At 45.2% G+C, this 26,291-nt stretch overlaps 1 protein-coding gene across 1 annotated transcript; it reads left to right on the top strand.

Moving 5' to 3' along the window:
- The first annotated feature begins 2,213 nt into the window (after positions 1 to 2,213).
- On the top strand, positions 2,214 to 12,630 carry LOC115165157 (pro-epidermal growth factor). The gene is given in 8 exon segments (XM_075074258.1): positions 2,214 to 2,292; positions 2,412 to 2,525; positions 2,707 to 2,769; positions 3,100 to 3,134; positions 11,448 to 11,596; positions 11,887 to 11,991; positions 12,097 to 12,321; positions 12,507 to 12,630. Coding segments are annotated over 8 exon segments (894 nt in total).
- Positions 12,631 to 26,291: the final 13,661 nt, after the last annotated feature.

Here is a 26,291-nt window from a genome sequence, read left to right on the forward strand (position 1 = left end):
GTGAGCAGGCACATTTCTAACTCAACTCAACTACAGCTGGAGACACTGAGCCCTTCCAAGCCTTGTTAGCCTTCCTACAGCTACTTACAAAGCCACTTGTGACACTGCTGCTAACAATATGCTAGTCATCCTGGGTATGAATAGTGGTTTGGTTGATGGAGTCTGATGATGGCTCTCCTGAGTAAGCAGAAAACAAGTCTTCTCCACTTTTCCAAGTTCCCCCGCTTACTCATCCAGCCTGTTTCACTCAGGGAGAGGAAGACACTTATACAGGATAGAGAGACATACATACAGGGTACACATTCTAATCTGAATACACACACTATCTGGACAACAGGTTACATGACTGTCTCTGGTGGAGAAAATGGAGGGAAGTGGATAACACGACACGACGCAGACCATTCCATTTTTATGGAATGGTCTGCCTACCCATGTGAGAGACGCAGACTCAGTCTCAACCTTTAAGTCTTTACTGAAGACTTATCTCTTCAGTAGGTCCTATGATTAAGTATAGTCTGGCCCAGGAGTGTGAAGGTGAACGGAAAGGCTGGAGCAACGAACCGCCCTTGCTGTCTCTGCCTTGCCAGTTCCCCTCTCTCCACTGGGATTCTCTGCCTCTAACCCTATTACAGGGGCTGAGTCACTGGCGTACTGGTGTTCTTCCATGCCGTCCATGGGAAGGGTGCATCACTTGAGTGGGTTGAGTCACTGACGTGGTCTTCCTGTCTGGGTTGGCGCCCCCCCCCTTGGGTTGTGCCGTGGCGGAGATCTTTGTGGGCTATACTCGGCCTTGTCTTAGGACGGTAAGTTGGTGGTTGGAGACATCCCTCTAGTGGTGTGGGGGCTGTGCTTTGGCAAAGTGGGTGGGGTTATATCCTGCCTGTTTGGCCCTGTCCGGGGGTATCATCGGATGGGGCCACAGTGTCTTCTGATCCCTCCTGTCTCAGCCTCCAGTATTTATGCTGCAGTAGTTTATGTGTCGGGGGGCTAGGGTCAGTCTGTTACATCTGGAGTATTTCTCCTGTCTTATCCGGTGTCCTGTGTGAATTTAAATATGCTCTCTCTAATTCTCTCTTTCTCTCTTTCTTTCTTTCTCTCGGAGGACCTGAGCCCTAGGACCATGCCTCAGGACTACCTGGCATGATGACTCCTTGCTGTCCCCAGTCCACCTGGCCATGCTGCTGCTCCAGTTTCAACTGTTCTGCCTGCGGCTATGGAACCCTGACCTGTTCACCGGACGTGCTTGTTGCACCCTCGACAACTACTATGATTATTATTATTTGAACATGCTGGTCATTTATGAACATTTTAACATCTTGACCATGTTCTGTTATAATATCCACCCGGCACAGCCAGAAGAGGACTGGCCACCCCTCATAGCCTGGTTCCTCTCTAGGTTTCTTCCTAGGTTTTTGGCCTTTCTAGGGAGTTTTTCCTAGGGAGTTTTTCAGATCCACCGTGCTTCTTTCGCATGCATTGCTTGCTGTTTGGGGTTTTAGGCTGGGTTTCTGTACAGCACTTTGAGATATCAGCTGATGTACGAAGGGCTATATAAATACATTTGATTTGATTTGATTGATTTGACACAACACACCAAAATACAACACAACTAGTGTTCATGTTTTGGACCGTTTCACTGGGTGGCAAGACAACGGTTGTCTCAGCTATTCTTTTGCCACTTAAAAATAATATATTGGAATCACCCAGTTAACAGTTTCTCTTCCAAACAACATGACATATTGATATTTTAGTGTAATATAACATTACATGCTAAAGAAAAAATCAAAATGTTCGACTATTTGAATCAATATTACTCTGCTTGAAAGATACAAAAGATCTCACACATAAGAAATCGTACAAGCCAGACTGTCCAAGACTGTCTTCACTGACATATGAGGATGTTCACCATGTGAAAGGAGAGTGTGAACGCACATGTTGCTAAGAGATGACTGTTTAATTGGGAAAGCCAGAGCTGCCTTGAACTCCACCCCAATAGAGCCATATGAAGAAGCTTTTAGCCAGCAACATTGATTCAACAAAGGTATCAACACAATGGTTCACTGTGTTGACATATTCTATTGAGACCATGTTGCATTAGGGCAGCTATCTGTGTTTGGCACTAGAGTAGTATATAATTAGATATCACTTAGAGATCAGGTGTTTATCATTGCTAACCTCTCAATATGCTTCCTACCAGGTCTCAATGTTTGGGGATGTCTGTGTTCCTGGATCAAGTCTACTACACTGATGTGAAATCACAGACCATACGGCAAGTCAATAAGTACTCAGGGGGTGAGGCAGAGAACGTCAACCTAAAGTGAATGACACTCCCACTTTTGACCCTGAACTCTGTTCTACAACGCAGTTCCAAACACTTGAACTCTATTATAAAACCTTGAACTTCAATGAAGAGTACGTTGGTTGCACAGGAGAATGTGTGAATGTGTGCTCCAACCCTGCTGAGCAGGAGATCTGCCAGTGCACTGAAGGCTTTGCCCTTAGCAAACATGGGAACTACTGTGATGGTATGATATCCATTAGTTTAGCACCTATGCTGTGCTATATGATGTTATGACATTTCAGTATAACATATTTATTTTATTCATTATTAAGTGTGGAATGGATGATTACCTAGGATTACTAATAAATCATTTGACTAAACACACAATAATCACATCCTAGATGTCAACGGTTCCTACATTCCAGGCTCCTACTTCTGCACATGTCCCAAGGGTTATGTTCTGCTGCTTGATAGGAAGACCTGCCAAGGTAAGACAGTGCTGCTGAACTACTGATGATCCTGTTCTGCTCCTTGTCCAAAAGTGGTATTGTCTTGTTGATTTGGAAAGTGTGGTTATTTATACTCATTCACATAAGCGACAAACACTTTGTTGTACATGTTGTGTTTTTAGACTTTGAGATTGTGTGCAATGGGAGTTTTCATAAAGAAGTACTCATCACTAGTTCCAACCAACATCAGTAGTTCCCACATCATATGGTGTGGTATTTGTACACATTCATCCTTACACAACCTTTTGTGGTATTTGGGGCCCCTGTGTGACATGTATCAAAGCCCTGTTTGTGTCCCCTTTGTAATAGGTATCAAAGCCCTGTTTGGGGCCCCTTTGGGACAGGTATCAAAGTCCTGTTTGGGTCCCCTTTGTGACAGGTATTAAAGCCCTGGTTGGGGCCCCTAGTCTTTACCTTGACCCTTGAGGCCTAATAAAAGAGAAAAGACAAACAGAGGCTAGGTGCCAACTCTCACTCAGGTTATATAGGTAAAATCACTTTGACTGGCTGTATATAAGAGTATGGGGGGGGGGGGGGGTCACTGGAGAGTAAGGTGTAAGGTAGACAGAGAAAAGAGAGGAAGAAAGGTCAAGGTACAAAATGTTGAATGTAGGCCGTACCTTGTTTTTAAGCTTATGCAGAATATGTAGTTTTCAAGGAGACCTTGTGCCAAAGTGTTCTTAATCATCATGGAGATGACTGATTCCTACTCAGAAATGGAATTCTTATTGTGTGGTAGATGTGTATTTACATGTAGGGTATATGGTAGCTTAATAGCTTTTAAATGCTAGTGTATGTAGGCACTCTGCATCAATGGTTTGGCAACGCTCAAACCTTCAGCGATGCATTCAATTACTCATGAGAAAATTGCATTACTAGATTACAAACAAACCCAAGTTAATTGGTTTAACCTACTTCCTAGAATTATGACGACACAAGAAGGGGTATAGGTACTGTATAAGCACTGCAGTGAGAGTTTGTTTGCAGTCAGCTGCAAAGCAGTTAAGTACCTGGTGTCACGCCCTGGCCATAGAGAGGGTTTTGTTCTCTATTTTGGTTAGGCCAGGGTGTGACTAGGGTGGGCATTCTATGTTCTTTTTTCCATGTTTTGAATTTCTTTGTTTTGGCCCGGTATGGTTCTCAATCAAGGACAGCTGTATATTGTTGTCTCTGATTGGGAGCCATACTTAGGCAGCCTGTTTTCCTTTGGGTTTTGTGGGTGGTTACTTTCTGTTTAGTTCATGTTCCTGACAGAACTGTTTAGCTGTCGTTCGTTTTGTTGAAAGTGTTCTATTAAAAGTTAATGATGAGCACTCACCACGCTGCGCCTTGGTCTACTCCTTTCGACGGCCGTTACACCTGGTAACTGTGTCAACCTGCATAGTGGTTACAGTGTTTCTCTCTTTGTGTAATTACATTGTAATTACATCGTTTAAGGGTCTTAAAATAACATTAATATTTTTTTCGATTCCAGGTCCATATCTAAGAATGGGATAATAAAATGAGAAATGGGACTGTAACAATTTTCAACATGGTCTCATTAGAATATATAACAATAGTGAAATCTAACCATTAAGCAATAAGGCACAAGAGAGTGCTATATTTAAGCAATAAGGGTCAAGGGGATGTGGTATATGGCCAATATACCATGGCTAAGGGCTGTTCTTAAGCGCGACACAATGCCCAGTGCCTGGACACAGCCCTTAGCAGTGGTATATTGGCAGTATATTAGCAGTGCCTTATTGCCATTATAAACTGTTTACCAATGGAATTAGAGCAGTACAAATTAGTGTTTTGTCATACCCGTGGTATACGGTCTGATATACCACGGCTGTCAGCATTCAGGGCTCGAACCACCCAGTTTATAAATTGGAATGATACAGCAGTGACTTGCGTGCCTTATTGCTTTTATAAAACGGCTACAATTTTGTTTTTAAATACCAATGATTTACATATTTTAATTAAACCCGTTATTTAGAAAATGTTATTCATAAAATATAATTATTCCACCAGAAGATATGGTCTGGTCCAAAATGTGGTTGTCACAGTCAGACTGTCACCAGTCGTTAATTATTTTGGCATAGATGCAGAAGTTAAAACATTTGTGACGCAAATCCCATTGAAGTCATGGTACCAGTATTTACATTTTTCAAATTATCAAATTATCTATACTGTAAGGGACTTTGTTGAACTTCACAATCAATTTTAGATTATTTCGGGTTCATTTGGACATGTTGCGCAAAAAATGCTAATACCGGTAACATGACTTGAATGGCTAAAACATTTGCATTTGGAAGCAGTTTATGGGAGATAGAACAAAAATCATGGATTGCTGTCATACCTTGTCCATCGACTGCTTACAGGGTAAAGAAACCAATTTGTCATTTTGTAATTTGGGTGAACTATCCATTCCAGACGGATTACCAGGACGTGTACTCAAAGCATGCACAGACCAACTGGCAAATGTCTTCATTGGACATTTTCAACCTCTCCCTGACAGAGTCTGTAATAACTACAGTGGGGAGTATTTGTATTTGATACACTGCCGATTTTGCATGTTTTCCTACTTACAAAGCATGTAGAGGTCTGTAATTTTTATCATAGGTACACTTCAACTGTAAGAGACGGAATCTAAAACAAAAATCCAGAAAATCCCATTATATGATTTTTAACAAATTAATTTGCATTTTATTGCATGACATAAGTATTTGATACATCAGAAAAGCAGAACTTAATATTTGGTACAGAAACCTTTGTTGACCAGTTTGCACACACTGCAGCAGGGATTTTGGCCCACTCCTCCATACAGACCTTCTCCAGATCCTTCAGGTTTCAGGGCTGTCGCTGGGCAATACGGACTTTCAGCTCCCTCCAAAGATTTTCTATTGGGTTCAGGTCTGGAGACTGGCTAGGCCACTCCAGGACCTTGAGATGCTTCTTACGGAGCCACTCCTTAGTTGCCCTGGCTGTGTGTTTTGGGTCGTTGTCATGCTGGAAGACCCAGCCAAGACCTATCTTCAATGCTCTTACTGAGGGAAGGAGGTTGTTGGCCAAGATCTCGCGATACATGGCCCCATCCATCCTCCCCTCAATACGGTGCAGTCGTCCTGTCCCCTTTGCAGAAAAGCATCCCCAAAGAATGATGTTTCCACCTCCATGCTTCACGGTGTTGGGATGGTGTTCTTGGGGTTGTACTCATCCTTCTTCTTCCTCCAAACACGGCGAGTGGAGTTTAGACCAAAAAGCTCTATTTTTGTCTCATCATTCCCATTCCTCATCTGGATCATCCAGATTGTCATTGGCAAACTTCAGACGGGCCTGGACATGCGCTGGCTTGAGCAGGGGACCTTGCGTGTGCTGCAGGATTTTAATCCATGACGGCGTAGTGTGTTACTAATGGTTTTCTTTGAGACTGTGGTCCCAGCTCTCTTCAGGTCATTGACCAGGTCCTGCCGTGTAGTTCTGGACTGATCCCTCCCCTTCCTCATGATCATTGATGCCCCATGAGGTGAGATCTTGCATGGTGCCCCAGACCGAGGGTGATTGACCGTCATCTTGAACTTCTTCCATTTTCGAATAATTGCGCCAACAGTTGTTGCCTTCTCACCAAGCTGCTTGTCCTGATGTCCTTACACAGCTCTCTGGTCTTGGCCATTGTGGAGAGGTTGGAGTCTGTTTGATTGAGTGTGTGGACAGGTGTCTTTTACACAGGTAACGAGTTCAAACAGGTCCAGTTAATACAGGTAATGAGTGGAGAACAAGAGGGCTTCTTAAAGAAAAACTAACAGGTCTGTGAGAGCCGGAATTCTTACTGGTTGGTAGGTGATCAAATACTTATGTCATGCAATAAAATGCAAATTAATTACTTAAAAATCATCCAATGTGATTTTCTGGATTTTTGTTTTAGATTCCGTCTCCCACAGTTGAAGTGTACCTATAATAAAAATTACAGACCTCTACATGCTTTGTAAGTAGGAAAACCTGCAAAATCGGCAGTGTATGAAATACTTGTTCTCCCCACTGTAAATGTTTCAAGCAGACCACCATTGTCCCTATGCCCAAGAAAGCGAAGGTAACCTGCCTAAATGATTACCGCCCCGTAGCACTCACGTCGGTAGTCATGAAGTGCTCACATCAACACCATCATCCCAGGAAACCCTAGACCCACTCCAATTCACATACCTCCCCAACAGATCCACAGATGAGGCAATCTCAATCGCACTCCCCACGGCCATTAACTACTTGGACAAAGGTAAACCTTTGTGAGAATGCTGTTCATTGACTACAGCTCAGCGTTCAACACCATAGTGCCCACAAAGCTCATCACTAAGCTAAGGACCCTGGGACTAAACACCTCCCTCTGCAACTGGATCCTGGACTTCCTGACAGGCCATCCCCAGGTGGTAAGGGTAGGTAACAATACATCTGCCACGCTGATCCTCAACACTGGGGCCCCTCAGGGGTGCATGCATAGTCCCCTTCTTTACTCACTGTTCACCCACAACTGCGCGGCCAAGCATGACTCCAACACCATCATTAAGTTTGCTGACAACATAACAGTGGTAGGCCTGATCACCGACAATGATGATACAGCCTATAGGGAGGAGGTCAGAGACCTGGCAGTGTGGTGTAAGGACAACAACCTCTCTCTCAATGTGAGCAAGACAAAGGAGCTGATCATAGACTACAGAAAAAGGAGAGCTGAACAGACCCCCATTAACATCAACGGGGCAGTAGTGAAGCGGGTAGAAAGTTTCAAGTTCCTTGGTGTCCACATCACCAACAAACTATCATGGTCTAAACACACCAAGACAGTCGTGAAGAGGGCATGACAGCAACTTTCCCCCCCCCAAAAAAAGTTCTACAGCTTCAGCATCGAGAGCATCCTGACCGGTTGCATCACCGACCTGGTATGGCAACTACTCGGCATCTGACTGTAAGGCGCTACAGAGGGTACTGCGTACTTCCCAGTCCATCACTGGGGCCAAGCTTCCTGCCATCCAGGACCTATGTACTAGGCAGTGTCAGAGGAAGGACCAAAAAATTGTCAGACTTCAGTCACCCAAGTCATAGACTGTCCTCTCTGTCACTGCATGGAAAGCGGTACCATTGTGCCAAGTCTGGGACCAAAAGGCTCCTTAACAACTTCTACCCCCAAGCCATAAGCCTGCTGAACAATTAATCAAATGGCCACCTGGACTATTGACCCCTGGACTATTGGTGGCGGTGGGCCTTGGTTTTGGAAAGCATTCTAATTACGCTTTCACCCTTTAGGATGGGATTACGGCTGACTTCAAAAAGGGATTTGAGGTGGGTAGGGGTTAGGAGCATTTTTGTCCACTAACCATCTGGCTTTGTCCTGAGAAGACAAAGTTGTTGCCAAAAATAGGCAAGAGAGTAATGTTGTCATCCATACATTACTTACTTAGGCCCATAGCTACTCAGGGAACATAGGCCATTGACAGATCACTCCACTGTCCTGAGCAGTCTTTTCCAACTCATTCCACTGTCCTGAGCAGTCCTCTCCAACTCACTCCACTGTTCTGGGCAGTCCTCTCCAACTGTTACTGAGTGGAGGGTTTATTGCTGTTATTGAGTGGAGGGTTTATCAGTCTTATTGAGTAGAGGGTTTACTGCTGTTACTAAGTGGCGGGTTTAACGCTGTTACTGAGTAGAGGGTTAATCATTGTTACTGAGCGCAGGGTTAATCACTGTTACTGTGTCACGATCGTCGTAGTAAGTGGACCAAGGCGCAGCGGGTCGAGTGCTCATCTTAACTTTATTTGTGAACACTTATTAAACAAAACAAGAAACGAACTACCTAACAGTCTTGCAGGCTAAATACAGCAGTGCAAAGAACAACCTCCCACAATACCCATAACAAACATGTTCCTAAATATAGGACCTTCAATCAGAGGCAACGATAACCAGCTGCCTCCAATTGAAGGCCCCAATCCCAATTACCTAAACATAGATCTAAATACCCTAGAACAGGCATAGAACTATACAACATAGAACTAAACCAAAAACCCCGGAATACATAAATCAAACGCCCCTCTACATAAACACACACTCAAAACCATATAAAACAAATACCCCCTGCCACGTCCTGACCAAACTATAATAACAAATAGCCCCTTTACTGGTCAGGACGTGACATACTGAGTGGATGGTTTATTGCAGTTACTGAGTGTAGGGTTAATCATTGTTACTGAGTGGAGGGTTTATTGCTGTTACTGTGTGGAGTGTTTATTGCTGTTACTGACTGGAGGGTTTATTGCTGTTACTGAGTGGAGAGTTTATTGCTGTTACTGAGTGGAGGGTTTATTGTTTTACTGAGTGGAGGGTTTATTGCTGTTACTGAGTGGAGGGTTAACCATTGTTACTGAGTGGAGGGTTAATCATTGTTACTGAGTGGAGGGTTTATTGCTGTTACTGACTGGAGGGTTTATTGCTGTTACTGAGTGGAGGGTTAATCATTGTTACAGAGTGGAGGGTTTATTGCTGTTACTGACTGGAGGGTTTATTGCTGTTACTGAGTGGAGGGTTAACCATTGTTACTGAGTGGAGGGTTAATCATTGTTACTGAGTGGAGGGTTTATTGCTGTTACTGACTGGAGGGTTTATTGCTGTTACTGAGTGGAGGGTTAATCATTGTTACAGAGTGGAGGGTTTATTGCTGTTACTGAGTGGAGGGTTTATTGCTGTTACTGAGTGGAGGGTTAATCATTGTTACAGAGTGGAGGGTTTATTGCTGTTACTGTGTGGAGGGTTTATTGCTGTTACTGAGTGGAGGGTTTATTGCTGTTGCTGAGTGGAGGGTTTATTGTTGTTGCTGAGTGGAGGATTAATCATTGTTACTGAGTGGGGGGTTTATTGCTGTTACTGAGTGGAGGGTTGATTGCTGTTACTGAGTGGAGGGTTAATCATTGTTATTGAGTGGAGGATTTATTGCTGTTACTGAGTGGAGAGTTTATTGTTGTTACTGAGTGGAGGGTTTATTGCTGTTACTGAGTGGAGAGTTTATTGTTGTTACTGAGTGGAGGGTTTATTGCTGTTACTGAGTGGAGGGTTTATTGCTGTTACAGAGTGGAGGGTTTATTGCTGTTACAGAGTGGAAGGTTTATTGTTGTTGCTGAGTGGAGGGTTCATTGCTGTTACAGAGTGGAGGGTTTATTGTTGTTGTTGAATGGAGGGTTTATTGCTGTTACAGAGTAGAGGGTTTATTGTTGTTGTTGAATGGAGGGTTTATTGCTGTTACTGAGTGGAGGGTTTATTGTTGTTACAGAGTGGAGGGTTTATTGTTGTTACTGATTGGAGGGTTTATTGCTGTTACAGAGTGGAGGGTTTATTGTTGTTGCTGAGTGGAGGGTTTATTGTTGTTACTGAGTGGAGGGTTTATTGCTGTTGCTGTGTGGAGGGATTATTGCTGTTACTGTGTGGAGGGTTTATTGCTGTTACAGAGTGGAGGGTTTATTGTTGTTGCTGAGTGGAGGGTTTATTGCTGTTACAGAGTGGAGGGTTTATTGCTGTTACAGAGTGGAGGGTTTATTGCTGTTACAGAGTGGAGGATTTATTGCCGTTACAGAGTGGAGGGTTTATTGTTGTTGCTGAGTGGAGGGTTTATTGCTGTTACAGAGTGGAGGGTGTATTGCTGTTACAGAGTGGAGGGTTTATTGTTGTTGCTGAGTGGAGGGTTTATTGCTGTTACAGAGTGGAGGGTGTATTGCTGTTACAGAGTGGAGGGTTTATTGCTGTTGCAGGGTGGAGGGTTTATTGCTGTTACAGAGTGGAGGGTTTATTGTTGTTGCAGGGTAGAGGGTTTATTGTTGTAGCTGAGTGGAGGGTTTATTGTTGTTACTGATTGGATGGTTTATTGATGTTACTGATTGGAGGCTGTGCCACTAAATCTCTCCCTGTGTGTGTATGGATCTCCCAGGCTACTCTTCTTCAGACCGGGGGGCTGTAGTCACACTCCCACCTTGGTATTTGGGAGTGTGACACTCTGCCTGTGTTCCAGCTCCACTGCACAGCCACTAGTAAGTCCCCACTCCTACACACTCACACACATCACATATGCTGCCACGGATAAACGTACATGTACACACACAATAAATATATCAACACACGCAGGCACTCACACATTACACACATGTGCAAACACACACACATACACACAAACACATGCAAGCCTACACAGACATGGGAAAATATGTCTGTTTGCCTTCTTGTTTTTTATGTGTCATCACTTATCAATATGTTCCAGAATCTCCGCCTTATCTGCTGCCAAAATAGTAGACAGCAGATGTGGTCATCTGGATGGGACTGGTGACGACAGCCTTGTGAAGGAGCCGAGGGCAACAGTGCTAGCTCTGGACTATGATCCTGTACAAAACAAAGTAAGGAAATGGTAGAAATAGACTACAGTGAAGTCAGTTTTACAACTTCAAAACTGCAGTGCAAAATCACTTGACTGCTCTTTATTTACTATGGAGCACTTTGGGTCAGCTGTATTCAGATCTGCTGCCACCTATATGTCATAACTGGTTACTGTAGGACTGTTGATGATGGGGAAGTGAAACTGTTTGGTCCATGTCAGGCAATGATGCTTACGAGGCATTATGATAAACAATAATAAAATGTGTGTGTTTTCCTAGGTGTACCTTGCCAGTACGGTACTGAAGCAGATTGACCGGGCTGATTTGGACTGCGGGTCCTGGGAAGTTCTGCTCACTGAGGGGTTGGACTCACCAAAGGGCCTGGCTGTGGACTGTGTCAACTGCAAGCTCTACTGGACTGACTGAGGGTGGGTGGTGTATCCCAGGGTTCAGTACAGGGGCCAAGCTCTACTGGACTGACCAAGGGTTGGTAGTGTACCCTAGGGTTCAGTACTGGGGCCAATGCTATTATCAGAATTGAAAACACACAATTACCTTGACATTGACATTCACACTGAACTATTTAAAGTTTAAACTATTAATGATATTATGCTTGGTTTGTTTTATTCCATTCATTCTACCCCATTTATATCTACTGTTTTGTTAATATTGTTTTTAGCCTAGGCCTAGGACATTACTTTTGTATTCTGTCTTTCAGCCTCTCAACTTTAGATCGCAGCACTTTCGATGGCATCAACAGAGAGAACGTTATTAGCAATGGGATAAAGAAACCAAGGGGAATTGCCGTTCATCCTTTAGCCAAGTACAATATTTTCAATATGTTTCTTTATCAGTATTTTTGCTACACGTAGTCCTCTGCCTGTTAATTGTGGATGGCTGAGTTATCATTTCTGGTTTGTTTTTTTAGGAAGTTGTTCTGAACCGATATGAGTACCAGGCCTGTGGTGCAGAGTGCGTCTTTGGAAGGAAGTGACCATTCGGTCATAGCTGGCGCTGACTTGTTGTCCTCTAGTGGTCAGACCGTTGACTTCACTGAAGACAGGCTGCACTGATGTGATAGCAAGAGTGGTGTAATGGAGACGGCATCCCTGTATGGCTTCAACCAACGAGTCCTGACAGAGAACGATGTAGATGAGGCTTCTATGGAACACACACACACATACACAAATATGCACACATACAGTACACAGATACACACACCCATGTACACAGACGCATACACACACACACAAACACACATTCAAAAGGTTCTAGGCTATAATAGCTAAATCTACATATTCTTATTCTAATTCCATCCTCTCTTCTGGTTGATCCAGGTCGACCTTTTGACCTGGTAGTGTTTGAGGACAGGTTGTGGATCACGGACTGGAAGCAGCAGCTGCTCCTGAGCGTTTACAAGCAAACCGGGATGAACCCAGAGCGTTCCAACTGGCATCCATAGTGGTGGTTCACTCAGTTGCCAAGGCAGGTGGCAAGAGAGAGTGGGAGAGAGAGACTCCATATTGTTAAATACCTATGTTAGTTTTATCACAGTCTTTGACCTAAGTTGTATTTATGACACTTTTTTATTTATTTCAATTTCTTCCACAGGAGCAAATGTTTGTCTATCAAAATTAGGGTTGAGTGCAGGTGTGTGAGAGCAGGCATTTGGTATTAAGAGATACAAGTTTGCTCTGCTCATGCTTTTTCCTACAGATTCTGGAGATGGTGATTCTGCAGACCAGTTCTCTCTGAAAAACCAACCGTTGAACGATGAGAGCATGCCGCTCTTCATCTTAAATTTTTTACATTTTTTTATTTCACCTTTATTTAACCAGGTAGGCAAGTTGAGAACAAGATCTTATTTACAACTGCGACCTGGCCATGATAAAGCAAAGCAGTTCGACACATACAACAACACAGAGTTACACATGGAGGAAAACAAGCATACAGTCAATAATACAGTAGAAAAATAAGTCTATATACAATGTGAGCAAATGAGGTGAGATAAGGGAGGTAAAGGCAAAAAAGGCCATGGTGGCAAAGTAAATACAATATAGCAAGTAAAACACTGGAATGGTAGATTTGCAGTGGAAGAAAGTGCGAAGTAGAAATAATGGGGTGCAAAGGAGCAAAAATAAATAAATAAATACAGTAGGGGAAGAGGTAGTTGTATGGGCTAAATTATAGATGGGCTATGTACAGGTGCAGTGATCTGTGAGCTGCTCTGACAGCTGGTGCTTAACGCTAGTGAGGGAGATAAGTGTTTCCAGTTTCAGAGATTTTTGTAGTTCGTTCCAGTCATTGGTAGCAGAGAACTGGAAGTAGAGACAGCCAAAGGAGGAATTGGCTTTGGGGGTGACCAGAGAGATATTGTCACGGTTGTCGACGGTGAAGGAGGACCAAAACGCAGCAGGTATGTGCAGGCTCATCTTGACTTTTATTTACTATCAAAATGAACACCCAAAAATAACAAAAAAACGAAACCACGACCAACAAAACAGTCTGGCAAAGCCTAAGGCTCAACACAGAACAATCACCCACAAATCACAAACACAAACACACCCCAATATATGGGACTCTCAATCAAAGGCAAAGAGAAAACACCTGCCTTCAATTGAGAGTCCCAACCCCAATTAATCACCCATAGACATACACTCACTAGATTCCACATAGACATACATAAACCTAGACCATAAACCAAAACCCCGGAAATACTAAATCAAACACCCTTTAAACAAACACACCACCCTGAACCACATAAAACAAATACCCTCTGCCACGTCCTGACCAAACTACAATACTAATTAACCCTTATACTGGCCAGGACTGACAGTACCCCCCCCTTAAAGGTGCTAACCCCGGAAGCACCTTTACAACAAAAAACAAAACCAAAACAACAACCCCAAAAAACAAAACAAAAATTCCCCTCTACTAAAGGGAGGGAAGGGAGGGTGGCTGCCGTCAACGACGGCACTGTGCTACACCCCCCCCTCCCCAACCCACCTATATCAGGAGGTGGCTCCGGTTCTGTCCGTTCCGGGCAGTCGGGCCACTCTGGCAGTTCAGGGCAGTCTGGCCAGTCTGGCAACTCGGGACAGTCTGGCCAGTCTGGCAGCTCGGGACGTTCAGGGCAGTCTGGCAGCTCGGGACAGTTCAGGGCAGTCTGGCAGCTCGGGACAGTTCAGGGCAGTCTGGCAGCTCGGGACAGTTCAGGGCAGTCTGGCAGCTCGGGACAGTTCAGGGCAGTCTGGCAGCTCGGGACAGTTCAGGGCAGTCTGGCAGCTCGGGGCAGTTCAGGGCAGTCTGGCAGCTCGGGGCAGTTCAGGGCAGTCTGGCAGCTCGGGGCAGTTCAGGGCAGTCTGGCAGCTCGGGGCAGATCAGGGCAGTCTGGCAGCTCGGGGCAGTTCAGGGCAGTCTGGCAGCTCGGGGCAGTTCAGGGCAGTCTGGCAGCTCGGGGCAGTCTGGCAGCTCGGGGCAGTTCAGGGCAGTCTGGCAGCTCGGGGCAGTTCAGGGCAGTCTGGCAGCTCGGGGCAGTTCAGGGCAGTCTGGCCACTCCGGCAGTTCAGCGCAGTCTGGCCACTCCGGCAGTTCAGCGCAGTCTGGCCACTCCGGCAGTTCAGCGCAGTCTGGCCACTCCGGCAGTTCAGCGCAGTCTGGCCACTCCGGCAGTTCAGCGCAGTCTGGTGACTGTTGACTGGCGGGCAGCTCTGACGACTGTTGACTGGCGGACAGCTCTGACGACTGTTGACTGGCGGGCAGCTCTGACGACTGTTGACTGGCGGGCAGCTCTGACGACTGTTGACTGGCGGGCAGCTCTGACGACTGTTGACTGGCGGGCAGCTCTGACGACTGTTGACTGGCGGGCAGCTCTGACGACTGTTGACTGGCGGGCAGCTCTGGCGACTGTTGACTGGCGGGCAGCTCTGGCGACTGTTGACTGGCGGGCAGCTCTGGCGACGGTTGACTGGCGGGCAGCTCTGACGACTGTTGACTGGCGGGCAGCTCTGGCGACTGTTGACTGGCGGGCAGCTCCTGCCCCGTCACACAGCCCTTGTGCCCCCCCCTAAAAAATTCTTGGGGGTGCCTCTCGGTCTCCCAGTCCTTGCCAGCCTTCTTCCGCTGCTTGGTCCTGTGAAGGTGGGTGATTCTGTCACGGTTGTCGACGGTGAAGGAGGACCAAAACGCAGCAGGTATGTGCAGGCTCATCTTGACTTTTATTTACTATCAAAATGAACACCCAAAAATAACAAAAAAACGAAACCACGACCAACAAAACAGTCTGGCAAAGCCTAAGGCTCAACACAGAACAATCACCCACAAATCACAAACACAAACACACCCCAATATATGGGACTCTCAATCAAAGGCAAAGAGAAAACACCTGCCTTCAATTGAGAGTCCCAACCCCAATTAATCACCCATAGACATACACTCACTAGATTCCACATAGACATACATAAACCTAGACCATAAACCAAAACCCCGGAAATACTAAATCAAACACCCTTTAAACAAACACACCACCCTGAACCACATAAAACAAATACCCTCTGCCACGTCCTGACCAAACTACAATACTAATTAACCCTTATACTGGCCAGGACATGACAGATATACCAGCTGGAGCGCGTGCTACTTATTTCCCACATTAAAATGCAAATCAATTTATAACATTTTTGACATGCGTTTTTCTGGATTTTTTTGTTATTATTCTGTCTCTCACTGTTCAAATAAAACTACCATTAAAATTATAGACTGATCATTTCTTTGTCAGTGGGCAAACGTACAAAATCAGCAGGGGACCAAATACTTTTTTCACTGTAGTTGTCCACATATTCTAAGTCAGAACCGTCCAGAGTAGTGATGCTGGACGGGCGGGCAGGTGCAGGCAGCGATCGGTTGAAGAGCATGCATTTTGTTTTACTTGTATTTAAGAGCAGTTGGAGGCCATGGAAGGAGACTTGTATGGCATTGAAGCCCGTCTGGAGGGTTGTTAACACAGTGTCCAAAGAAGGGCCAGAAGTATACAGAATGGTGTCGTCTGCGTAGAGGTGGATCAGAGACTCACCAACAGCAAGAGCGACATCATTGATGTATACAGAGAAAAGAGTTGGCCCAAGAATTGAACCCTGTGGCACCCCCATAGAGACTACCAGAGGCCCGGACAACAGGCCATCCGATTTGACACATTGAACTCTATCAGAGAAGTAGTTGGTGAACCAGGTGAGGCAATCATTTGAGAAACCAAGGCTGCTGAGTCTGCCGATGAGGATGTGGTGATTGACAGAGTCGAAAGCCTTGGCCAGGTCAATGAATACGGCAGCACAGTATTGTTTCTTATCGATGGCGGTTACGATATCGTTTAGGACCTTGAGCGTGGCTGCGGTGCACCCATGACCAGCTCTGAAACCAGATTGCATAGCAGAGAAGGTGCGGTGGGATTCGAAATGGTCGGTAATTTGTTTGTTGACTTGGCTTTCGAAGACCTTAGAAAGGCAGGCTAGGATAGATATAGGTATGTAGCAGTTTGGGTCAAGAGTGTCCCCTCCTTTGAAGAGGGGGATGACAGCAGCTGCTTTCCAATCTTTTGGAATCTCAGACGATTACGAAAGAGAGGTTGAACAGGCTAGTAATAGGGTCTGTTCTCTCCTCTGATGGGGAGGAGGCAGAGGACAACATGGACAAAGGGTGTGAGCCCGCACTCTTCACTGAAAAGATGGTGTCAGATAAAAACCACACCTCTATAACGTCAATACTGGGGATTACATAATGGCACAAAATGGCTGCCACTCTGATTTTGTCCAGATACTGTACATATTATAGTCCCAGTGAAACTGGTCTTTTGAAAAAGTGTTGACAACATCCTTGCACTTACAGACCAGGATGACTAATGTCTGCTGGATGGATGCAACCCCACCTGCCACTGCCTGGAAGGCTTCACTAGGGATAGAGAGCTGTGTGTGGGTGATTGCATGCATGTGTGTGTATCTATGAACTCGTTTTGATTTCCAATCGATTCCTATTCAGGATAATTCCTGAACTCGAAAAGGGGAAAAGTTAAGTGTCAGGTTGTATATGTTGATGTGTAATGTTGTGTGTTGTGTTTCTAGACCTTGATGAGTGCATGTTGGGGAAGGCCATGTGTAGTAGCCAGAGCTCAGTGTGTCAACAGCCGGTGGATATGAGTTTCTTAATTTTCATGTCGTTTTCACTCCCATCTAGATATTGACGAGTGTAAAATGAGAACACACAAATGTGACAAGTGAGCTGAATGCATGAATACTATGGGGTAGCGCTGCAAGTGTCAAACTGGCTACAGTGGGAAGGTGCAGCACTACATACAGTAAGTATCATAACAAACATTACTACTGCAACAATCTCTAGAAAGACAATTATGTTCAATTTCTGCTTTAAGTTTTTTAAATCACCATAATCCCATTTGTCTCTCCTCCCTTCTTTCGTTGTGTCTCCTTTGTCTCTCTTTCTCTCCCCCCTCTCTCTGTCTCTCTGTCTCTCTCTCTGTCTCTCTGTCTCTCTCCCTCTCTCTAGTTCTCTCTGTCTCTCTGTCTCTCTCCCTCTCTCTAGTTCTCTCTGTCTCTCTCCCTCTTTCTAGTTCTCTCTGTCTCTCTTGCTCCCTCTCTTTCTCCACTCTCCGTCCCTCTGCGTGTTTGCAGAGTTGACAACTATGTCCTTGTTTGTGACCACCAGTAGCCATATTGACATCACCAGCCAGTGGCTGAACACCAACACAGCGGAGAGCTGCCCCTCATCTCATGATACTTACTGTCTCTATGAGGGATTCTGCTTTTACTTCCCAGAGATAGAGTCCTACACCTGCAACCAAGTCCCCCTATCTACCTCCTTGTACATGGATCAACACTATTAATGACTGACTAGTCTACAACATTAAGGGGGCAAAAATGCTGTTTTTATTACACTAACCCAGATACAGTGCCTTGGAGTTGGGGTTGAATATTGTTTCTGGACAGGGATTTTCAAGTAAGCCAGTCTAGACAATGGCAGTAGGTGGCACTATTGTTCCACGTGTAAAGCCTTTCCTTGGTAGCTATGGTAACAACGTGAGCTGTAGGGTAAAACAGTAATATTTAGGATTCTAAAGTTTAAATCTGCATGGATCTGCAAGATATACAGGACGTCCTCAGTAGACTTTTCTCATAAATCAGCCAACACTGGTTTTGAGCTTCTTGTTTTCAGAAGTTGTGTTATGTTTACACAAGTAGGTGAAACTGTGTGAGCTATACTAACAGTGAGTTTTGTGCGTGGGGATCCCAGCTGTGTCTCTGGCTACATGTGCGAGCGCTGTCAGTTCAGTTATCAGGAGTGGTGGGAGCTGCAGCAGGCCAAACAGGAGAAACATGGCTACCGCCCTGGGCATGCTGGTCCTCCTTCCACTACTCTCCATCACTGCCTGCTTCAACTACTGCTACAGGTGAGAGGGGAATGGGGGGGGGGGGGGGGGGGCTGGAGGAACGGGGTGAGAGGGGAACGAGGGTGAGAGGGGAAGGGGAGGGCGGGGGTGAGAGGGGAACTGCGGTGAGAGGAGAATGGGGGAATGGGGGATGAAGGTGAAAGGGGAACGGGGGGACGGGGGAATGGGGATGAAGGTGAGAGTGTAATGGGTTGAAGGGGAAAGAGGAGAGAGAGGAAGAAGAGGGGAAAAGGAGATGGGGTGAAGGGGTTTGCTGGTTTGGTCACACTTTACATAAGGTGGGTCTTATACCACAATAACCATCAGTGTAATAAAAACCAATGTACTTACAGGCTATAGTCCTTACCACGTATGCTAGCTTTCTTTATGTATCTTGGTGATGGTGGAGGTGGCGATGGTGGTGATGGTGGTGGTGATGGAGGTGGTGATGATGTGTGTGTGTCTTTGTGTGTGTGTGTAAACGTATAAGCGTGATGCATCAAATCTTTTTAGATGGAAGCATCTAAAAACAGATTAAAGACGTGGACCCTTCGTGGGGTTAACACCACGACAAGTATCCAATCCCTTTGTAAAAACATGCAGAGGTGTCCATCAAACGCACCTTGTCATGGTACGTGTAATATAGGTGAAGGCACAACAGCAGGGAAAAACAAGAATTAAACTAATCAAATGGAACAAATAATGGCTTTTGCTGAGGTGCCAGTAGCATACATAAACTCTATATTCCCGTCCATTTCATTCCACACACACTCACACACACACCTGCACACGCACGCACTCACACACACACACACACACACACACACACACACACACACGCACACACACACACACACACACACACACACACACACACACACACACACACACACACACACACTCCCCTATCTGAGTTAAGTGGCTGATTCTCTTGACAGATGTTTTGGTGGCTTAGAGAGACACAGCGGTGGCTCTGCGGTTCTTCTGACTCACAAAGCAAGGCTTTTTCGAGGGTGTTTTCGTTTGGCTTCCTGGTGGAAGAGGCACGCTTTCAATGACATGCTTGGTTTAGCTTGTTCTACAGCAATTACACACGAAAATAGGTAATTTCTCTGCCTCAAGATGGACCCACTGAGCTATAACCCAGTTCAATCTCTGCACAGTTGACAATAGGTAATAGTTCTTTCCCCAAATTGCCTTTCGCATACCCTTGCGGTTTAGTTTTTCTAGCTGATGCACCCCACACATGCAAGTGTTTGGGGACACTCACACACACAGTCACAGTCACACTCACGCACTCGCTCTCTCTCTGCCTGTCTCTCTCTTTCTTCACATCTGCCGGAAATGTAGTTTACTTTCAAACATACACACACCTCTCTTCTCCAGGTGGAAGGACAGGTCACATAGATCAAACATACACCATTGTAAAAGTAATAAAGTCACTTACTATATCCACTGTAAAAACATACTCTATTTACTGTAAAATGTTGTTTCACCATCTTTTCCTTTGAGTCATGTCTGTTTGCATGTAATATTATCTTGGGAAGCTGTAGGCTGTGGGGACAGGTTTTACTGTGGAAGTGATATGGTCTGTCAAAATGATATCAAAATGATACCACCAGTCAGAATTCCCAGGTCATCATTTACATAGATAGGAGCATCCATATTTACATGGTGGTATTTACACAGCTTATATCCGTAGTGACACTGGTGTTGGAGCTGTCATGTGAAATGCATTGAAGAGAACTGAACATAACGCCATTCCCTTGACCTTTGACCTGTGATTGAGACTCACTATGTTGCAATGCGTGTCAACATTATGATATGAAGGGAAGTATCTTCTATCATTCTATGCTTGTTAACAGCTCATGGTAGCTAACAACAGCCTATATAAATCATGTTTATAATGCATTATGGACAGATGGATCACATGTTACTCTATTCTTTGTCTACCAGAATGATTTGACACATATGACATAGGACACAATGATATACAGAGCCGTGGCTGAACGACAACATTAAGAACATACAGCTGGCGGGTTATACACTCTATCAGCAGGACAGAACAGAAGCCTCTGGTAAGACACGGGGTGGAGGCCTATGCATATTTGTAAACAATAGCTGGTGCACGAAGGAAGTCTCGGGGTTTTGCTCGCCTGAGGTATCTCATGAAGAGCTGTAGACCACACTATCTACCTAGAGAGTTTTCATCTGTATTTTTTGTAGCTGTCTACATACCACCACAGACCGAGGCAGGCACTAAAATCGAACTCAATGAGTTGTATTCTTCCATAAGCAAACAGGAAAACGCTCATCCAAAGGCAGCGCTCCTAGTGGCCGGAGACTTTAATGCAGGGAAACTTAAATCAGATTGACCTAATTTCTATCAGCATGTTAAATATGCAACCAGAGGGAAAAAAATTCTAGACCACCTTTACTCTAAACACCGAGACGCGTACAAAGCTCTTCCTCGCCCTCCAATTGGCAAATCTGACCATAACTCTATCCTCCTGATTACTGCTGACAACGGAAATTAAAGCAGGAAGCACCAGTGACTCGGTCTATAAAAAAGTGGTCAGATGAAGCAGATGCTAAACTACAGGACTGTTTTGCTAGCACAGACTGGAATATGTTCCGGGATTCTTCCGATGGCATTGAGGAGTACACCACATCAGTCACTGGCTTTATCAATAAGTGCATCAAGGATGTAGTTCTCACAGTGACTGTACGTACATACCCCAACCAGAAGCCATGGATTCCAAGCAACATTCGCACTGAGCTAAAGGGAAGAGCTGCTGCTTTCAAGGAGCGAGACTCTAACCCAGAAGCTTATAAGAAATCCTGCTATGCCCTCCGATGAACCATCAAACAGGCAAAGCATTAATACAGGACTAAGATTGAATCGTACTACACCGGCTCCGACGGTTGTCAGATGTGGCAGAGCTTGCAAACTATTACAGACTACAAAGGGAAGCACATCCAAGAGCTGCCCAGTGACACGAGCCTACCAGATGAGCAAAGTAACTTCTATGCTCGCTTCGAGGCAAGTAACACTGAAACATGCATGAGAGCATCAGCTGTTCCGGATGATTGTGTGATCACGCTCTCCACAGCCGATGTGAGGAAGACCTTTAAACAGGTCAACATTCAGAAGGCTGCTGGGCCTGACGGATTACCAGGGCCTGTACTCCGAGGATGCGCTGACCAACTGGCAAGTGTCTTCATTGACATTTTCAACCTCTCCCTGTCTGAGTCTGTAATACCAACATGTTTCAAGCAGACCAAGAACTGTGCCCAAGAACACTAAGGTAACCTGCCTAAATGACTACCAACCCGTAGCACTCACGTCTGTAGCCATGAAATGCTTTGAAAGGCTGGTCATGGCTCACATCAACACCATTATCTCAGCAACCCTAGACCCAATCCAATTTGCATACCGCACCAACAGATCCACAGACAATGCAATCTCTATTGCACTCCACACTGCCCTTTCTCACCTGAACAAAAGGAACACCTATGTGAGAATGCTGTTCATTGACTACAGCTCAGCATTCAACACCATAGTGCCCTCAAAGCTCATCAATAAGCTAAGGACCCTGAGACTAAACAGCTCCCTCTGCAACTGGATCCTGGACTTCCTGACGGGCCGCCCCCAGGTGGTAAGGGTAGGTAACAACACATCCGCCACGCTGATCCTCAACACGGGGGCCCCTTAGGGGTGCGTGCTCAGTCCCCTCCTGTACTCCCTGTTCACTCATGACTGCACAGCCAGGCACACCTCCAAAACCACCATTAAGTCTGCTGATGACACAACAGTGGTAGGCCTGATCACCGACAACGATGATACAGCCTATAGGGAGGAAGTCAGAGAGCTGACCGTGTGGTGCCAGGACAACAACCTCTCCCTCAACGTAATCATGACAAAGGAGATGATTGTGGACTACAGGAAAAGAAAGACTGAGCACGCCCCCATTCTCATCGACGAGGCTTGAGAGCTTCAAGTTCCTTGGCGTCCATATCACCAACAAACTAACATGGTCCAAGCACACCAAGACAGTCGTGAAGAGGGCATGACAAAACCTATTCCCCCTCAGGAGACTGAAAGGATTTGGCATGGGTCCTCAGATCCTCAAAAGGTTCTTCAGCTGCACCATCGAGAGCATCCTGACGGGTTGCATCACTGCCTGGTATGGCAGCTGCTCGGCCTCTGATGGCAAGGCACTACAGAGGGTAGTGTGTACGGCCTTGTACATCACCGGGGCCAAGCTTCCTACCATCCAGGACCTCTATACCAGGCGGTGTCAGAGGAAGGCCCTAAATATTGTCAAAGACTCCAGCCACCCTAATCATAGACTGTTCTCTCTGCTAACACATGGCAAGCGGTACCGGAGCAATTCTAGGTCCAAGAGGCTTCTAAACAGCTTCTATCCCCAAGCCATAAGACTCCTGAACTGCTAATCAAATGGCTACCCAGACTATTTTCATTGCCCCCCCCCACTCCTACTCTATGTTATTATTTATGCATAGCCACTTTAATAACTCTACCTACATGTACATATTACCTCAATTACCTCGACACCGCTGCCCCCGCACATTGACCCCTGTATATAGCCCTGCTATTGTTATTTACTGCTGCTCTTTAATTATTTGTTATTCTTATCTCTTAATTTTGGGTGAATTTTCTTAAAACTGCATTGTTGGTTAAGGGCTTGTAAGTAAGCATTTCACTGTAATGTCTACACCTGTTGTATTCGGCGCATGTGACAAATACAATTTGATTTGATTTATACTATGTGATTTCAGGTGCAGGAGATTCTTTTGGAAGCACCCCTCTGTGGATGACATGAGCGAGACAAGCACAAAGTGCCCAACTCGCAATGGGTAAGTTTGAACCCAGTCAATGGTGACTTACGTACTCTGACCAATCACAAAAAGCTGTGTTGGTAAGCGGCAGAAAGTTTGACCATGCACTAGTAGGCTATGTTACCTTACTGTGCCCCCCAACGGTTATCCCTTCTGTTTTAGTTCTATGTTGTTTTGGAACATGGTGGCGATGGAAAGGTCATTCACGTCATGAGCTGTCCAAGAAGAGCTGTTAGTCCCTCTTGCTCCTCCGAAACAGGTACCATCACACATGCTTGTTTTAAGGATTCCCAATCAAACAAAACATGTAATTCATAGGTTATAACTATGTCATTATGATTTTACTATGATATTTCTTCGTAAATACCTTACAATTCCTATATAGTGAAGCAAAGCTCTGGACTGAGACAAGCTTGGCTTTTTAAATGTATTTTATTTTTAAACTAGGCAAGTCAGTTAAGATCAAATTCTTATTTACAATTATGGCCTACTTGTAAAGCCCCCCCGGCCAAACCCAGACAACGCTGGGCCAATTGTGCGCCACTCTATGGGTCTCCCGATCACAGCCGGATGTGATACAGCCGGGATTGAACCCGGGTCTGTAGTGCCTTAGACCCGGGCGATGCAGTGCCTTAGACTGCTGCGCCACTCGGGAGGCTTTGATTGTCCACGTGAAAGCTTTATGTCAGAGGAGGCGGGGACTCTCCCCAGACTCAAGAGAAGGAACGATTGCTCCTGTGGATCGGCTACCATGGAGACCAACAAGAAGGGCGCTAACCACCTCAAGTCCATCTACATCCTCATCTTCCTGGACCACCCTCAGCCCGCCCCCACAGTGACACAGCCCCCAAACCCACCAAACAAGAACCAAAAAACACACTCGGGAACCTGGAGATTGCTAGCCTGGAATCCAAACTGATTATTTGTTCTCCAGGACAGATACTCTTCTATTGGAGCTGCTTCAGACCTGAATCGCTGAAACAATAGTGAAACAGAATGATATTCAGTGTGGATTCCAGGCTAGGAGAACCCTTGGGTTGCTTCAGATTCTGTCTTGCTTTGATGTTTATAGTGCTATACTCTATATTTAGGTAGGCCTATGAGGGGAAACAAATCTCTAACCCCTAACATTTGCCTGTCCTTCATTCCACTGGGGTTTCAACTAGGATATTTGTTTATAGTCACTTTTCCTTGATGCTGGTTTAAAACAACATTGTTTTGTCTGGAAGGTTCCATTGGAGATGCTGGGGGTGTCTGAATAAAAAAAGAAGAAAGAGAATGCATCCCAAATAGCACCCCACTTCCTATATAGTGCACTACTTTAGACCAGGGCCCATAGGGCTATGTAGGGAGCACTTTGTAGGCCGTGCCGTTTGGGACGTAACCATAGTGACACACTATCTGTGAATACTGGTGTAGAACGCTACTAACAGTAGAGAAGGAAAGTGGAGACTTGTTATGCTACTGATTTCTGCTTTTTCACTGCTTCTATATGACTTTGTCTATACCTGGTCAAGTTATTGACAGTGATTGTGATCTTGATAACAACTGGTTTCCTTTTCTATTCTCTTTTGCTGTATTTTTGTTGTTCATCATATACATTCTCCATTTAACTGGACTGACCTGTTAAAGCTTACATATGGGTCAGTGCTTGTGTATAAGAATAGTTCAAAAGCCTTGGGGGGAGATGACCTTTATCAGCCTAATGCCTCAAGCCATAAGAAGAGCTAACAACGAGGAGAGAACCAATGGCAGTGACTTCTTTACATTTACATTTCATTTTACATTTAAGTCATTTAGCAGACGCTCTTATCCAGAGCGACTTACAAATTGGTGCATTCACCTTATGATATCCAGTGGAACAACCACTTTACAATAGTGCATTTAAATCTTTTAAGGGGGGGGGGGGTTAGAAGGATTACTTTATCCTATCCCAGGTATTCCTTAAAGAGGTGGGGTTTCAGGTGTCTCCGGAAGGTGGTGATTGACTCCGCTGTCCTGGCGTCGTGAGGGAGCTTGTTCCACCATTGGGTTGCCAGAGCAGTCATTGAACAGTCATTGTGAAACTTCTAAATAACCTTATCGAGAAAGGCTATTGGTGATTATTTCATGGAATACCTCATGTATTGCATGAGCCTCTCTGGCTACAATTCAAGAATAACAGATTATCTATCTGTTTGTCTGTCTGCTTGTCTCTCTCTCTCTCTCTCTCTCTCTAGCTGTCTGTCTGTCTGTCTGCCTGCCTGCCTGCCTGCCTGCCTGCCTGCCTGCCCATCTGGCAATATCTTTCTCTCTCTTTCCCTGCCTCTCACCTCACCCAAGGAAAAGACTGTTGTGCTCCAGCGACGATGCTTTCCCGTCAAGGGACCAAATGATTCTGTCTGTAACACTCTGGCAACTTTGGTGCCCAATGCACCCGCCTTTCTCTCAAGACTCACTGGGGATGGTTAATGGAGGGCCACCGTCGCTTCGTTGTTTCGAGCTGATAGGGGAAAACAAAATACTTTCCTTCAAAAACTATTAGAGGCCACATCGATATTGATTTCCTGGCAAGGGAACACATCTGTATATTGCTCTGCATTGTAGCCTTTTTAGCCCTCTACTCTAAATAGTGGCAGATCGGCCATGAAATAAAGATGAAATTGGACCCGTATCAATTTATTTTGTATTAGGGGCAATAGAGTCAATGATAAGTAAAAGGTGTTTTCTCTCACAATATTAACCTCTCATTTTCAAGGATGTTTTTATATACTCACCATCTAAACTTTTGTGTTTAAAGAAATTGTGTTTGTTTGACGATGAGGTGCTAGTTGTTTGACCATGAAGGA

This window comes from Salmo trutta, chromosome 3 (genome assembly GCF_901001165.1).
Source record: "Salmo trutta chromosome 3, fSalTru1.1, whole genome shotgun sequence".
NCBI lineage: Eukaryota > Metazoa > Chordata > Actinopteri > Salmoniformes > Salmonidae > Salmo > Salmo trutta.